At 42.3% G+C, this 18,351-nt stretch overlaps 1 protein-coding gene across 1 annotated transcript in view; it reads right to left on the bottom strand.

Moving 5' to 3' along the window:
* Positions 1-17,142, bottom strand: part of LOC121270795 (cGMP-dependent protein kinase 2) — a 49,078-nt gene extending 31,936 nt beyond the window's left edge. Inside the window, exons 1-7 of the mRNA XM_041176235.1 lie at positions 16,691-17,142; positions 13,707-13,873; positions 10,354-10,467; positions 7,638-7,743; positions 3,687-3,750; positions 1,995-2,072; positions 1,000-1,094 (exon numbers count right to left, since the gene is read on the bottom strand). Of these exons, the coding sequence (XP_041032169.1) occupies positions 1,000-1,094; positions 1,995-2,072; positions 3,687-3,750; positions 7,638-7,743; positions 10,354-10,467; positions 13,707-13,873; positions 16,691-17,142 (1,076 nt within the window). The remainder of the gene's footprint in view (positions 1-999; positions 1,095-1,994; positions 2,073-3,686; positions 3,751-7,637; positions 7,744-10,353; positions 10,468-13,706; positions 13,874-16,690) is intronic.
* Positions 17,143-18,351: the final 1,209 nt, after the last annotated feature.

Raw genomic sequence — 18,351 nt, forward strand, 5'->3', positions numbered from 1 at the left:
TGTACAGGTCCACAGGTCACTGAAAGTGGCAACGCAGGTGGATAAGTTAGTCAGGAAGGCATATGGCATGCTTGCCTTCATTGGCCGGGGTATTGAGTATAAAAGCTGGGAAGTCATGCTGCAGCTGTATAGAACCTTGGTTAGGCCACACTTGGAATATTGCGTGCAATTCTGGCCACCGCATTACCAGAAGGATATGGAGGCGTTGGAAAAGGTGCAGAGGAGGTTTACCAGGATGCTGCCTAGTCTGGAGGTTATTAGCTATGAGGAGAGGTTGGAGAAATTCGGATTGTTCTCACTAGAGCGACGGAGATTGAGGGATGATTTGATAGTTTACAAAATTATGAATGGCATGGACAGAGTAGATAGTCAGAAGCTTTTTCCCAGGGTGGAAGAGTCAATTACTAGGGAACATAGATTTAAGGTGAGAGGAGAAAACTTTAGAGGAGATGTGCGGGGCAAGTTTTTTATGCAGAGGGTAGTGAGTGTCTGGAATTCGCTGCCAGAGGAGGTGGTGGAAGCAGGTACGATAGTGGTGTTTAAGAGGCAGCTTGACAAATACATGAATAGGATGGGAATAGAGGGATACGGACCCTGGAAGTGCAAAATGTTTTAGTTGATGGGCAATATAATCGACGCAGGCTTGGAGGGCTGAAGGGCCTGTTCCTGTGCTGTACTTTTCTTTGTTCTTTGTAATCTTTGGTTTTGTATCTTTGCACTTTCTTGCGACACAAATACTCCTTCCATGGCCTTAACTATCTCTCCACCAGCTGATAGGGCAGTTAGTGCAATGCAATGGTGGGGGGGTGGGTAGGGAGGTTTATGGGCTCCCACAAGCCATACAGTGAAGAAGAAGCCAAATAGTTGAAATATATTCCAGAATCCTTTCTTCTGGATTAGAGGCCTTTGCACTGATTAAAGTATCATTTGCAGTCTTCCCCCTTCTTGTTCAGTCCATTATAGATTGATGTCGTCTTGTTTGCTTCAACAATCCTGTACCTAATTAATGCTTTCTCTCCAAAGTATTCTCCTGCTCCCAATGTCTTGATTTCTTGTGGATCTTCATCTCCATCTCTTGTCTGTGTCACCCGGACCTGTACCAGATCAACAAAACTCTGTCAACACTTCAACATTTCAAACAGAGATGGAGAGAATTTCACACATTAAAAAAAACACTAACATTTAAATAACAATTTATCACATCCCTGGGACATTACAAAGCATTTCATATCCACTGATATATGTTACGTTTACACACATCACAGCCAATGTAAGCACAAGATTGTTCGAAAAAGCAATGAATTGAACAAAAAGCTAATCTGTTTATTTTGAAACCTTGGATCGGAAAGAATGTTAATCAAGTCATGTCCTTGCTCTTATTACACCCACCTAGTCATCTGAACATCTCTCCAAAAATAAAGAAATAATTTGCATTTCTATAGCACCTTTCACAAGCTCAAGACATCCCCAAGTGCTTTACATCTAATGAAGTACTTTCAAAGTGTAGTCACTGCTATAATGTAGGAAACATGGCAGCCAAATTACACACAGCAAGATCCCACAAATAGCAATATGATACCAACCAGATAAACTGTTTTTGTGATGTTGATTGAGGGATAGATATTGGCCAGGACATCCTCCCCTGGCGGGAGAGCCACAACCTTCAAGGTGCAGGAATTGCCCTTGGTTCTGCACTAAAGTGTGAGCCTGATTATGAACTCAAGCCCCAAATTAGGATTTGAATTCAGGACGTTCTAGCTCAGAGATAAGAGTGTTACCAACTAAGCCGCACTGACACTTAGGAAGAGTTAATTCACTGGCCACTAATATTGCAAAGTGTGATTTCAATTGCTAAACGTAGAGAGCAGGTCAATCCAAGAAATATCTTCACGAATCTGTCCAAAAACCCATGGAATATTACTAACAGTTCACACAAGAATGGAATTCTTTCGACATTCCAGAACTAGATCAACCAATGTTAATAGTCTTCCTACCTTGCCTTTTGCAATAATGAAGAAGGTGTTGCCTTGCTCTCCTTCACGAATGATATAATCTCCTTTATCATAATAATCCTATCAGATATGGTGAGATTACAAACTGGGATCAGGCAGTGAAGATAAGTTTTCAAAACTAATAGCCAAATAATTAGAATAAATAAACTGAAAAACTAGAAGCTAATTTGAAATCATTGACAGAGACTTCATTTGTACTATTTGTGTTGCTTTCTATTCCTCTGGCCTTTTCCACATCATTTCAAATCCTGACTCATTGAATAGAGCAGAGAGTGAACACTTACTGCTCTTTGCTCCTTCCATCTTGAATATCCCTGCTACATAGCGCCACTTTGTCTGGCGCACTTGCTTAATGTGATGATGGCATCCAGTTGGGAGCGAAAGGTATTATTTGAATCTCTTTACAAGTCTAGCTGTAAATAACATGTTGTTGGCTTGGCACTGAAAGCATTTTTATAATGATGCCACTGCTCCCGGTGGGATAAATTGGCACAATGATTTGTGATGCTCGTCAGAGGTGCAAAGAAGGTACATTGTTCCTTAGCACATCATCAAGGGTAAATGGAACGCTCGTTCAGTAAAAACAGTGGGAGGGGCATTTGGAGGATACATGTTATGCTAGACCTTTGCTAATTGGGTGCCCAGCTAGCAATATGAAAATCCTAATAGTTATTAACATCACCAAAAAAACCTCATATCAATGGTCAAAATAATAGTGCTCTCTTCCCAATATTAACTGATTGCTTACAATAAAAACTCATTCTGCAGCTTTGAAGAGCACCTTTCTACATTCCCTGCGATTCAAACTCAAAGAATTGCGTGGGGGTTTTTTTTGGGTCAGCTGAGAGTTTAACGTTTGTAGCAACATAAGCTTCACATTCAAGAATCTTCTGGTTAAGCTGCTGAAAAACCTGGACAGTTTCTGTTCACCTAATAGGGAGTACACACTCTCCTGCTAGGAAAATTGCTCCAATTACTCAAGTCCAAAGAGCATATCCACAGGTTTGCAGATACAAGAATTGGGGATCACTTGTGTGCACAGGTATAGTACTGGGCATTACCCAATTAAAACTATGTAGCTTATCAGAGCAGCTCCCACTGCTTGTCCAGCTAGGACCATCTGAACTGTTGGGTAATTAGGCTCGGCTGGACCTGAGTGAGAGGAATTTCACTCCATTGTGTTGTGCTCCAAATTATTGAGTTAAGCTGGCCGGTCATCATCAATAATTCCCCCGATTACTTGCTTCAAGTATTTGAAGGGTTAACTTGCTTCTAAACTCAAAGTCCGTCAAAGGTCAATTTACTGCTCCCATACTCAGGGAAGATAAAGCATGAAGTCTTAACCCACTCAAAACCCGTCCACTTGCAGAGGTTAAAATCAAGCCTATCATCTCTGAGTTTGAGCGGACAGCCAACAGTGAATTTCCTATCTTTCCATTATACTACAATTTCTCACCGCTATATCCTCCTTTCAATGTACATGAATAAAAATGAAACTTCACCTATTAAAAACTCAGATCACTGACTTGCCATCACATTATCCTTTGACAGACCCAATGTTAAATAGGAGTGAAAATGAATTCTTTAGGACATATACTTGTATCAAGTTTGTCTGTAATTAAATGAGTTCCTAGAGGTCTTTTCATTTAGAGAAAGATTTTACAAAGTACTTACAACTTCCAGGCAATCTACAATCTTGAACAATTTCTCTTCAGGCAAATCCTTCAGCAGGGAAACACTGAGTAAAGAACAAACAACTTTTTTTAAAAACTGCTTTATCACATTGAAAACAACTCCATGTCTGCACTGCCCAACATACTGAAAACATTGAACTCCTTCACCTCTCTGCATGGACACAACACATGAAATGCAACATTTGGTGGAGACCTTGATCGTTCTGTTGATGAATGAGATCACAAAAGTTGGGGTGGGGGGGAAAGTAAGAAACAACACAGATATATTTTGATTCAACCATGTGAAAGCTGGGACTGAGTTCTAAATGAGTCAGGGTTCTCTTTGTGGATTCTCTCAGTTTTGTGTCTCCAGTTTGTGACATTGAATATTTCCACGCTTATTTCTGAAGAACAGTCTTATTGTCAATTTCAAATACTTGAAAAGAGAGTACATCTATTGCCTGGGGAGAAACTGATACACATCACATGTGTTTTTCAGGGTCCACTATGTATATCAATGGGATGGTCAGCACCCAGCCTGGGCACTGGTCTGCTAAGGGAAAATGAGCAGCTAGGGGCTAAATTAAAAAGCAGAACCAGTAAGGTAATAATCTCCGATTACCACCTGAGCCACGAGCTAATTGGCACAGGGTCAATAAAATTAAAGAGGTAAATGTGTGGCTCAAAGATTGGTGTGGGATAAGTGGGTTCGAATTCATGGGACATTGGCACCAGTACTGGGGAAAGAGGGAGCTATTCCATTCGGACGGGCTCCACTTGCTGGGACCAGTGTTCTGGTGAATCGCATAACTAGGGTCGTAGATAGGGCTTTAAACTAGATAGTTGGGGGGGGGGGGGAGGGTTCAGTTGCATGGCAATATAAAAAATCAAATTTAAGGAGAGGGTAAGAGTGCAGGTTAGTGACGAGACTGATTGCTATCAAAAAGTGAAAGGAAAGGACAGAGTGTGTGAACTCCATATTGCACCAAAGAATCATATCAGAGTAGGGAAAATTGACAATAGGGCAAACTTAAAGGCTTTGTACCTGAATGCACATAGCATTTGGAATAAAACTAATGAGTTAACAGTGCAAATAGAGATAAATAGGTATGATTTGGTGGCGATTACTGAGACGTGGTTACAGGGAGAACAGGTTTGGAGTTGAATATCCAAGGGTACTCAGTGTTTCGAAAGAATAGGCAGTAAAGAAAAGGAGGTGGTGTAGCTTTGTAAGTGAAGGAAGAGATCAGTGCTATAGTGAGGAATGATATAGGCACTGGAGAGCAAGATGTAGAGTTAGTCTGGGCAGAAATAAGAAATAGCAAGAGGAAGAAGTCCCTGGTGGGAGTAACCTATAGGTCCCCAAACAGTAGTTTAGCAGTAGGGCACAGTATAACCAGGAAAATCTAGGAGCGTGTAAGAAAGGCACGGCAATAATCATGGGTGATTTTAATATGCATATAGACTGGACTAATCAAATTGGCAAGGGTTGCCTTGAGGGAGAGTTCATAGAGTGTATTACAGATTGTTTCTTGGAGCAATATGTTGTGGAACCAACCAGGGAGCAGGCTATTCTGGATTTGGTTTTGTGTAAGAGATGGGATTAATTAATGATCTCATAGTAAAGGATTCTCTGGGGAAGAGTGATCATAGCATTATAGAATTTCAAGTTCAGTTTGAGAGTGAGAAACTTGAGTCCCACACTAGTGTTCTGGAGTTAAACAAAGGTAACTACATAGGTATGAGGGCAGATTTGGCCCTAGTGGACTGGGCAGGAAGACTACAAGGTAGGACAGTTGCTGAACAGTGGCAGATATTTAAGGAGATATTCAATTCCTCCCAAGTAAAATATATCCCAATGAGGAAGAAAGTTGGTAAGAGGGGGAAAAAGCATCCATGGCTAAGCAAGGAAGTTAAAGATAACTTAATGGCAAAAGCTAAGTCATACCAAATTGCAAAGGTCAGTGGCAGGCTGGAAGACTGGGAAACTTTTAAAGATCAGCAAAGAGTTACTAAAAAAAAATAAAAAGAGCAAAGGTAAATTATGAAAGAAAACTAGCGCAAAATATAAAAACTGATAGCAAAAGCTTCTACAAGTATATAAAAAGAAAGAGAGTAGCTAAAGTGAATGTTGGTCCCTTGGAGGACGAGACTGGGGAGTTAATAGTGGGGAACGCAGAAATAGCAGAGACGCTTAATCAATATTTTGCCTCAGTTTTCATGGTGGAGGACACTTGTACCACCCCAATAGTAACAGGTAGAGCAGAGGATATAGAGAAGGAGGAACTTAGAACAATCATCATCACTAGAGAAAAAGTACTGAGCAAACTATTGGGATTAAAGAGTGACAAGTCCCTAGGACCTGTTGGCCTACACCCCAGGGTCTTAAAGGAAGTGGCAGCAGAGATAGTGGATGCATTGGCTATAATATTCCAAAATTCCCTGGATTCTGGAAAGGTTCCAGTGGATTGGAAAAATGCTAATATAACACCCTTATTCAAAAAGGGGGAGGCAAAAAGGTAGGAAACTATAGACCAGTTAGTTTAACGTCTGTCATTGGGAAATTGTTGGAATCCATTATTAAGGAAGTAGTAATAGGGCATTTGGAAAATGCAATCCATCAGAGTCAGCATGGTTCTATGAAGAGTAAATTGTGTTTGACTAATTTGCTAGAGTTCTTTGAAGATGTGACAAGCAAAGTGGATAATGGGGATCCTGTAGATGTAGTATATCTGGACTTCCAGAAGGCCTTTGATATGGCGCCGCACAAAAGATTAATACACAAGGTAAGATCACACGGAGTTAGAGGTAATATATTAGCTTGGATAGAGGATTGGCTAACAAACAGAAAGAGAGTGGGGATAAATGGGTCTTTTTCTGGATGGTGAGCTGTAACTAGTGGGGTGCCACAGGGTTCAGTCCTTGGGCCCCACCTATTTACAATCTATATTAATGACTTGGATTCAGGGGTAGAAGCTACTATAGCTAAATTTGCAGATGACACCAAAATAGGTGGGAAAGTTAGTTGCAATGAAAAAATAGAAATTTACAAATGGATATGGACAGGTTAGGTGAATGGGCCAAAATTTGGCAGAAGGAGTTTAACATGGATAAGTGTGAGGTTACCCATTTTGGTTGGAAGAATAAAAAGGTGACTTATTATTTAAATGGAGAGAAACTTCAGAATGCTTCAGTGCAGAGGGGTCTGGGTGACTTTGTGCATGAATCGCTGAAAGCTAGTGTGCAGGTACAGCAGGTAATAAGGAAGGCAAATGGAATTTTGGCATTTATTGCTAAAGGAATGGAGTATAAAAATAGGGAAGTGTTGTTGGAACTGTACAAGGCATTGGTGAGACCGCACCTGGAGTACTGTGTACAGTTTTGGTCCCCTTACTTGAGGAAGGATGTGGTTGCACTGGAGGCAGTTCAGAGGAGGTTCACTAGGTTGATTCCAGAGATGTGGGGCTTGTCTTATGAGGATAGATTCAGCAGGTTAGGCCTATACCTGCTAGAGTTTAGAAGGATGAGAGGAGATCTAATTGAGGTATATAAGATGCTAAAGGGGATAGACAAAGTAGATGTGGAGCGGATGTTTCCCCTTCTGGAGCAAAGAGAGGCCATAGTTTTAGGCTAAGGAGTGGTAGATTTAAATCAGAGATAAGGAGGAATTATTTTTCTCAAAGGGTCATGAATCTGTGGAATTCACTACCTCAGAGTGCAGTGGATGCCAGGAGGCTGAATAAATTTAAGGAGGAGATAGACAGGTTTTTAATTAGTAACGGGTTGAAAGGTTATGGGGAGAGGGCAGGAAATTGGAGTTGAGGCCAAAATGAGATCAGCCATGATTGAGGCAGGCTCGAGGGGCTGAATTGCCTAGCCCTGCTCCTAGTTCTTATGTTCCACAGAATCCATTTTGTGGTATCGCGGGCAGCCAGTAACTCCGAGTTCTTACCTGCTGAGAAAGTTGAAATATTTCTTGTTTCTTGCCTGTGCTGTCTCCATCATAATGCTTTGGAAAACCTGGCGATCCAGAACCCAAATCCAAGACTCCGTCACAGCTGAAAAACACAGCACGGGACCAGTTAACACTTATAACTATTAACACTTATAACTATTAACACTTATAACTATTAAAGACAAATTGAAAGGAAAATGGCTTCATTTTTGTACTAATAGCATCTCAAGACCACGTTCTTCAGTGAAAAAACTGTGAAAAGGGATTCAGGCACCTGACTATTTACCTCCCAACACCATTCCAAGACAATCTCTTCTGTCTGTCCATAGGCATAAAGACACATGCAAGATCTGGCAGCTCACTCAGTCCTTCACAGTGAGGAGAGAATGATTCTCTACCACTCAATAGTCCAACCAGGATTCTGGTTCAAGAACAGGGAGAATTCTCTCAATGAAGGAAACCAAGGTTAGGGTTGCAATTTGTGACCTTGGTTGGGAGAATTCTGCAGCTGTAACAGCTGGGGAAGCTCAGTGGTGACAAATATGGATCACGTATCGCTAATGAAGAATTAATGCTGTCTATGGATAGGAATATTTAAATGAACATGCAGGTGTGTTTAAGAATCAGCAGCATCAATCCCCAATTAGCTCCATGTGCCTTGCTTTAGGAGATATTTGAGATTCTAGTACTGTCACTGCCTAACCCAGCTATGGTCGATTAGAGGTACACATGAGCTTGAATGTTTTCTGCCAACAATTCCAAACAACTGAACAAATCATATATACGATTCGCACACACTCAATCACACACACAAGCTCTCACACACACGCTCTCACAATCACACATGCACACACGCTCTCACAATCACACATGCACACACGCTCTCACAATCACACATGCACACATACTCTCACAATCACACATACACACACGCTCTCACAATCACACATACACACATACTCTCACAATCACACATAGACACACGCTCTCACAATCACACATACACACATGCTTTCATAATCACACATGCACACACACTCTTACAATTACACATGCACACACGCTCTCACAATCACACATACACACACGCTCTCACAATCACACATACACACATTCTCTTACAATCACACATACACACACGCACTCACAATCACACATACACACATGCTCTCACAATCACACATGCACACGCGCTCTCACAATCACACATACACACACGCTCTCACAATCACACATGCTCTCACAATCACACATACACGCACGCTCTCACAATCACACACACACGCGCTCTCACAATCATACATACACACACGCTCTCACAATCACATACACACACGCTCTCACAATCACACATACACACACGCTCTCACAATCACATACACACACGCTCTCACAATCACACATACACACACGCTCTCACAATCACATACACACACGCTCTCACAATCACACATACACACACGTTCTCACAATCACACATACACACACGCTCTCACAATCACATACACACACACGCTCTCACAATCACACACACACACACACACACTCTCTCACAATCACACACACAGGCTCTCACAATCACAGGCATGCTCTCACAATCTCACACGCACTCACAATCTCACACACACACACAATCTCACACGCACACACGCTCTCACAATCACACATACACACACGCTCTCACAATCACACACACACGCTCTCACAATCAGAAGCATGCTCTCACAATCTCACACGCACACATGCTCTCACAATCTCACACACACTCACAATCTCACACACACTCACAATCTCACACACACTCACAATCTCACACGCATTCACAATCTCACACGCCCACACGCTCTCACAATCACACACACGCTCTCACAATCACACACACGCTCTCACAATCACACACACACTATCACAATCACACACGACTGCGCCCTCACAATCACACACACGAGCGTGCCCTCACAATCACACACACCAGTGCGCCCTCACAATCACACACACCATTCCCCCCCCACAATCACACACACGCGCGTGCCCTCACAATCACACACACCAGTGCGCCCTCACAATCACACACACGCGCGTGCCCTCACAATCACACACACCAGTGCGCCCTCACAATCACACACACCATTGCGCCCTCACAATCACACACACGAGTGTGCCCTCACAATCACACACACCAGTGCGCCCTCACAATCACACACGAGCGCGCCCTCACAGTCACACACACACCAGCGTGCCCTCACAATCACACACACCAGCGTGCCCTCACAATCACACACCAGCGCGCCCTCACAATCACACATGAGCATGCCCTCACAATCACACACACACCAGCGTGCCCTCACAATCACACACACACCAGTGTGCCCTCACAATCACACACGAGTGTGCCCTCACAATCACACACACGAGTGTGCCCTCACAATCACACACGACGTGCCCTCACAATCACACACACGCGCTCTCTCAATCACACACACACGCTCTCATATGCAGACGCACAAATGCATGCAGACATGCACACACAACACTAGCTGTTGAGGCTAGTTTCAGTTCTTTAGCTTCAGAAACAATTTCAGCTTCATAAACAAGTTGAAGGTCAGTCTCTCCAGTATTCAGTACATGATTACAGGCCAGTCATGAACACACAGGTAGAGAGGTTGATGGAGTGACAGAAAGGCAGATATTCAAAGAGAGAAGTTGTTATTACCTTTGACTGTAGCTGTCCTTTTGCAGTTGTATAGGATGGCAAGCTCTCCGAATGCAGTTCCAGGATGCATCTGTCCCAATAGTTTGCCATTCTGCATAACTTCCAAAATCCCATCTTTAAAAGGATAATGAAAATGTATTCACAACAACAGTCACCTCTACTTTACTCAGCACTGGTACACAACCCTGGATTTAAAGATGAAACTGGGTGTGGAAGCTCCATAACAAAAACAGAATTACCTGGAAAAGCTCAGCAGGTCTGGCAGCATCGGCGGAGAAGAAAAGAGTTGACGTTTTGAGTCCTCATGACCCTTCGACAGAACTTGAGTTTGAGTCCAAGAAAGAGTTGAAATATAAGCTGGTTTAAGGTGTGTGTGTGGGGGGGCGGAGAGATAGAGAGAGAGAGAGAGAGGTGGGGGGGGGGTGTGGTTGTAGGGACAAACAAGCAGTGATAGAAGCAGATCATCAAAAGATGTCAACGACAATAGTACAATAGAACACATAGGTGTTAAAGTTAAAGTTGGTGATATTATCTAAACGAATGTGCTAATTAAGAATGGATGGTAGGGCACTCAAGGTATAGCTCTAGTGGGTTTTTTTTTAATATAATGGAAATAGGTGGGAAAAGGAAAATCTTTATAATTTATTGGATAAATTATAAAGATTTTCCTTTTCCCACCTATTTCCAATATATATATAAAAAAAAAACCCACTAGAGCTATACCTTGAGTGCCCTACCATTCATTCTTAATTAGCACATTCGTTTAGATAATATCACCAACTTCAACTTTAACACCTGTGTTCTATTGTACTATTGTCGTTGACATCTTTTGATGATCTGCTTCTATCACTGCTTGTTTATCCCTACAACCACACCCCCCCCACCTCTCTCTCTCTCTATCTCTCCGCCCCCCACACACACACCTTAAACCAGCTTATATTTCAACTCTTTCTTGGACTCGAACTCAAGTTCTGTCGAAGGGTCATGAGGACTCGAAACGTCAACTCTTTTCTTCTCCGCCGATGCTGCCAGACCTGCTGAGTTTTTCCAGGTAATTCTGTTTTTGTTTTGGATTTCCAGCATCCGCAGTTTTTTTGTTTTTATCTCTGTGGAAGCTCCATGATTGGAGGATTATTTCTATTGGGTCTTATCATAGTGTTTTGTGTCCACATTAACACAACCTGACGATATGGTATTCTTGCCATAAAATAATGATGTAACATGTGACGATACATGGTCCCACACACAAAAACAGGCCATTTTGTTCAACCGGAGCATGCTGGTGTTTATGCCCCACACAAGCCTCCTCCCACCTCTCATCACTTCACCACGTGCGTCTATTATTCCCTCTTGTCCTTTTCGAGCTTCCCTTTAAGTCAGAGGTGAGGAACCGTCTTCTGATCACAGGTCATTCCCACAAAGACAAAATCAGTCCCGGGCCACACACACATGTATAAAAAACTGAATTAAGTTGATTTTTGAGAGAATACAGAAACCTTCAACTCACTCGCTGTTTTAATGCGATGGCTAAGTTTGAATAAGATATTGTTAAATATTATTATAATAACTTAGCTGACACTTGCATCCAAAGCAAATTCATAACGATGATGATAAATGTTATTTTGAAGGTGCTGCTGTCACAGGTCTATATCTTTAGAAATCTTGCTGCAGGCCAGGTGAAATTGAGCAATGGGCCAGATCCAGCCCATGAGCCACAGGTTCCCCAACCTGGCTTTAAATGTATCGATGCATATTCGCCTCAACCATGCTCCCTATGGTAGTGTGTTCCACATTCTTGCCACTCTCTGAGTAAAGAGGTTTCTCCTGAATTCCTTATTGGATCCATTAGTGACCATTTTATATCGAAGGCCCACTAATTCTGGTTTCACACACAAGTGGAAGCACCTTCTTTACATCTGCCCCATCAAACCCTTTCACAATCCTGAAGACCTCTGTCAGATCATCCCTCAGTCTTCTCTTTTCTATAGTAAGGCCCCCAGATGTTTTTTTTTTCCCCCAACAGATGGATTCCTGCTTTAATATACAGGAGTAACACTGGTATATGAGCACTTTGGAAAGTGAAAGGACCATCACAACACCGTGTCTTCCCACATGTATGCCAAGTGTACACACAGCGTACACAAAGTGTATTCAATGAATTAAGGATCCATCAATGCAGAATAAGGGTTACAACATCTTAAAATTAAAGCCAGGCTGTTCTGGTGCAAAATCAGGAAGCATTTTTTCACACCAAGGATAGTGGCAATCTGAAACTCTCTCCCTCAGAGAGTCAATCGGAGTTTCCAAGTCTGTGATTAATAGATTTTTATTAGGCAAGGATATCAAGGCTATGGAGAAAATGTGGGTAACTGGAGGTGACATGCAAATCTGCTATGATCTGATTGAATGGTGATGCAGGTCTGAGGGGCTGAATGGCCTCTTCCTGTTCATAATGATCCGATTTGATCCTATAATCCTTTAAGTATTTTCACAGTATGCTAACTGTTCACGACAACTGAGTTAACAAAGTTACAGCATTCTGGAAAGCATTATTAAACATTATGTTAAAGTGGACAAGGATAGCCACAGACTTGTGATGGGTCTTCTTTGTTTCCATGGTCACCTTATTAAAGGTATAAAAGGCTACACAGATTGTACTTGCTGCATATTGGTCTGATTCTAATGAGGTCACCCTAGTTAAACCGATCCATCTTCTTCAGTTTTTAATGGATGCACAGCTGTGTTCTGACTAGAAAAGGACCTATCTCGATGTTCAGATGTCCTTTATTCACTATTAAATGAATTCATCTGTTGCTACCATTACAATAATCTTTGCCACATAGAAATATGTTCACAAATGAGAAGGAGCCTAATTTTTTTCCTATATTAACCAGTGTAAAATTTGCAGTTTTCAAAAAGAGTTCAGTCCTAAATTGAACAGTAACATCCATTTGGCAACCAACTTAACACATTTAATAGGACAGTCGATCTCTATAATTGGTTATTCAAGGGGAAGGGGGGGTAAAAGGGGAAGGGGAAAGTGGAGGCGGCTACCTTTTAGGGTTAGAATCTGATACTATAATAGAGACAAAATGAACAGGGTCAATGAAGCTTGACTAGGATCGAAAGAACAACAAACTTTGGGCTCCTGTAAAGGGGAATTCCTGTTCCCATTTCCCCAGTAATTCCTCATTTCAGTTTGCTGAACCGTGAGCTGCTGTTTATGAAGGAACACAGGTGGCGATGTCCCTGGTCTCTATCACACAAACTGGAACACTCTTGCTGGTAATCTCAGGTCTGCAGCCACTTGTGACTGGGATCACACACAAAGTTGCCAATACATTCGAACGCACCTGCCAGAACGTAGAGATGGTTTCCCAGTTCGCCCTCCTGAATGACGAGGTCTGTTTTCTGGTAGTTTCTCTCGTACATACACTCCACAATCTCCCGCACATGCTGAGATTCGAGCTTCTTCAGGAAGTCATTGTGCATTATTGCATCTGTGATCAGTTTCTTTAAGCTGCCAAATATATCATTATTCTGATTATTGAAAGAAAAGAAAGACTTGCATTTATACAGCATTTTTCATGACACCGGACGTCTCAAAGTGCTTTACAGCCAATGAAGTGCTTTTTGAAGTGTAGTGATGTGTTAAGTGCAGCGCCCAATTTGTGCACAGCAAGATCCCACAAACTGCAATGTGATAATAACCAGCTAATCTGTTTTTTTGTGATGTTGGTTGAGGAATAAATACCAGAGGACCAGGGACAACTCCCCTGCTCTTTTTTGAAATAGTGTCATGGGATCTTTTACAACCACCCAAGCAAGCAGATGGGGTTTCAGTTTCACCTCTGACAGTGCAGCACTCACTCCGTGCTGCCCTGGAATGTCAGCCCAGGTCTTTCTGCTCAAGCCCAGGAGTGGGACTTGAACCCAGCACCTTGTGACTCAGAGGAGCGAGTGCTGCCGCTTGAACAACAGCTGACACAGCAGTGCTTCTGCTTCTTAATCGTCACCGGAAAGATCATCTCAATACAATGCCACAACATCCTGGCAACATTATTTTGTTGGGTCAATTTTTAGCCTCCAACACTTCTCTGTTTGGCAGGGGGAATTAATTTGATTTCACCTTTTCCATCTTCGACTCACTTTCCCAGTTTATAAAGGGAGTTGAAGACTTGTTCCCAGACCTCCAGTTGATGGCAGTGAGGTGGTGACTTGCTCTCTCTCCTCTCTCTGGTGGAGTGTCAGGTGTGGATTTCTTATCAACTCGTACTAGCGTGGCAAAGCAATTGCTGAAAAAAGAGAGACATTTTTTGTCAAAGCTTTTTGTCTTGCACTCATCAGGGCAATTCGCAAGAATAACAAATATAAAGGGAACAACAAGGGGAGTGCTGATTGGTTGGCAAGTGGACTCTGAATAGGACCCGAGCCATTTACATATGAGCAAGGAGCAGGAGTAGGCCATTCAGCCCCTCAAGCCTGCTCCGCCATTTAATAAGATCATGGCTGATCTGATAGCATTCTGAAATCTGCATCCCAACTACCACCGATAACCCTTGCTTACCAAGAATCTATCCACCTCTGCCTTAAAAATATTTAAAGGCTCTGCTTCCAGCACCTTTTCAGAAAGAGAGTTCCAAAGGCTCATGACCCTCGGTGAAAAAATTTCACCTCATCTCTGTTTTAAATGGGCAACCCCTTATTTTTAAACAGTGACCCCTCACCATGCAAGTTTGATGCCGAAATAGGGTGCATCAAAGGCATCCTGTGGGATAATATATACCCTGATTGGATCTTTGAGCACTGTGTGTTGTGCAAACTCATGAACGGGCCTAAGGCCGTCACTTACAGCCCTGAAAAGTGCCCAGTCTGTCTCAGATTACCCTGGAAGGGCAAGGTATCATGAAAAATTGAGCAACAGATGAAGCTAGCTGTTGCACGCTGTAACTATGCAGTAGCAACACGAGTGGTACTCACCCCTATCAAGATGCTGCCGTCAAGCCAAAAAGACGTTCTGCCTATCACACATGAGTAACGTGATGTATGAATTTCACTGCCAGTGTGATGCTAGGGGTATGTAGGTCGTACATCCCCAAGACTGGTGGATCGTATCAAACAGCATGTCCCAGCCACTGTTTGCAATGGGCAAGGTGCAGACTGTACCCAACCAGCCCATGCTTGCAAAACTCAAAACACACAGTGTCCAATATTAGATGTGATTCCACAATTGGACAACTTTTGCTAAATAATCCTCAATGTGCTAAGAATTACACTGATAACCAATTTAAGATTGTCAGTTGGGTTCACAGTGTGGCATGTGTGTGTACTGGAAGCTACATGTGTATATTAATACACAGGGCCCTCTCCTCTGCAGCAAGAAAGAACATGAACATACATTACACCTGTTTCACCTAAACAAGGTAAGTGACAGCCATTCACTGATTTAGTCCTCAGGGCAATGCCTGGATCAATCAGAATCAAGCTGCCTGGTTTAAATTCCAAACAATGTTTGGCAGTTAACTGTCAGTCACCATCAACCGGTGAATCCTCCATGGCAACGCCTCTACCAGAGTCCACTTGCCAACCAATTAGTACCCTCTTCTCATACAGTATAAATTGTTGTTCCCTTTACATTTGGTATTCCTGTGAATTGTGTGCAACACAAAAAGCTTCGGCCAAAATGTCTCTTTTTTCAGAAATTCTCAAGTGGCAGAGGAAGTTAATCACCAGCATAAACCCATGGTGCCTACTTGTTACATTCCTGGAATGAATGAACCCAACATTCATCATTCACAAACATGTCGTGTGAATGTTGGCTATTCGCTATGAAGGGCATCATATTGGTTGTAAGCTCTTTGGAAAATCCCGAGGTTCTGAAAGACGCTATAAACATTTGAGTTCATTCCTCCTTCATGTTTCCTATAGTGATTCATGACCTCAGGACATCCCAAAGTGCTTCACAGTTAAGTAAGTGCTTTTTGAAGTATAGTCACGGCTGGAATGTAGGAAATGCAGCACTGAATTTGCACACAGCAAGATCCCACATACAGCAATGTGATAAATGACAGATAGTCTGTTTTCAAGATTCTGGCTGAGGGATGGATGTTAGCCAAACGCCAGGGAGAACTCCCCTCTGTAAAATTCTACTGAGCTGACAACTGACTGGGTTTATAACTGGGTTGAGGTTATATATGGGGTAGGTTTATAAGTGAACGGAGCAGGATTTTAAATGGTTGGGGTGGGGGGAGCGGCGTTGTTGTGGGGTTATATATCCCCCCTCGCACTACTATGGACATGGGTGTCCCCCAGGGGCAGGGAAGCTCTGCTTTCTCACCCGGAGTCCTTCCGCACTCGAACCTGCTCAATGGAGAACTTCTGAACATTGTGACAGTAATAATTCCAAGAGGTCGGTTCCGCCGACACTCCCTCTTTCGCCTTGAAACGTCGGTGAATCTCTGTCGCCACCTGTGCAAACCGCTTTGGCCCCTCATTAATGACACTGACCAATTTCTTGTGTTGGTTGACAGTGGGGGACACAGGAGCTGTATTGTATCCGATAGCGTCCTGAAGCTTGTCTATTTGAGAAAGTTTTCCTATCAGTTCTTTCTCCAGGAACTTTATTTTCTCTGATTTTCGCTTCAGTTGATCATCTTTCTTCTTCAATTCTTCCTCGAGGCTAAGAATCTTCCTTCTGAGCTTCTCTAAAATCTCCAATGAAGGTCCCATCAGGCTGGGCGTAGGGTTGGTTTCCTCAGGTCTTGACGCTCTTATAGAACCGTTTCCCATTGTGAAGATATAAATCATCCCAAACTCCTCTCCACACTGTCCTGGACAGACTGCTGTAGGAATAAAACCATTCACACAGTCAGAATGTCATTGAAAACACAGCCTGCTGAGTGGCTGTTGTTTGAAGCTCTTTAATGATTATTTTCTATTGCATAAACAATCATCTCCTGTTTGCATGAATTATATCTGAAAATAACACTGCATAAACAGTGATATTTAAAATCACAATACAATGATTTTCCTTAAGCCTTTGCCCAATATCCTCAGGGCACAACATAGTGGGATGGTAGCATGTTGTGGGATGTGTGTTCCACTCCATTATTCACACAATCTGGGCTGATGATCTGCTGTAGCATAGGAAATGCAACAGCCAATTTGCACACAGCAAGCTCCCACAAACAGCAATATGATAATAACTGGATAATCTGTTTTAAGTGATTTGATTGAGGGATAAATATTGGCCCCAGGGAGAAGTCCACTCCTCTAATTTGTATGTGGATTGTGGGATTTTTTACACCAATCTGAAAGGGCAGATAGCTTAATAGTTTATCTGTGTGACAACACCTCCAGTACTATGGCGCTCCTTCAGTATTGCACTGGGAGTGTCAGCCTCGACTGCTGCCCTGAATGCTCAGGAGCAGGACTTGAATCCACAACCTTTTGACTAAGAGAAAAGAGGAGTCTCAACAGAGCCATGGCTGACACCATTATCCCATGACTATGGAATAGAAATGATCACTGCAGGAAAAGAAATGATTAAATCACATAAATCTCCTTAAAGTGATCAATCTGTACAATTATTATCCACAAATTACTTTTCATAATATTTGGTCCAGACATAATGTCATAAATCAGACAGATGGCCGGAATTTCAAAATGATCTGTTTGCTAAGTGTTTTTCCGGTCTAAATAACCTCCTCTCATTGTTTTATTTTTACAGTTTTATTACTTTATTACCAGTTGAAATATTCAGGAAACGGGACATCCAACAGCCACACCCTAAACAAATTAATTCTGTACAGCTTGTACCAAGCCAAATGTTCAGAACCGGAAATTCCCCCTAGAAGCAAATATGCAATAAAACTCGTGTTGATTGTTAAATAACACAAATTATATTTAATTATTCGCGTGTTGAGTTCATTTTGCAGTGTGTGATATGCTTTCAGTTCTCAGCGTATTTTACCTGAAGGTAAATTATAGGTGAGCTTA

The sequence above is a fragment of the Carcharodon carcharias genome, chromosome 28 (genome assembly GCF_017639515.1).
Source record: "Carcharodon carcharias isolate sCarCar2 chromosome 28, sCarCar2.pri, whole genome shotgun sequence".
In the NCBI taxonomy this organism is placed as follows: domain Eukaryota; kingdom Metazoa; phylum Chordata; class Chondrichthyes; order Lamniformes; family Lamnidae; genus Carcharodon; species Carcharodon carcharias.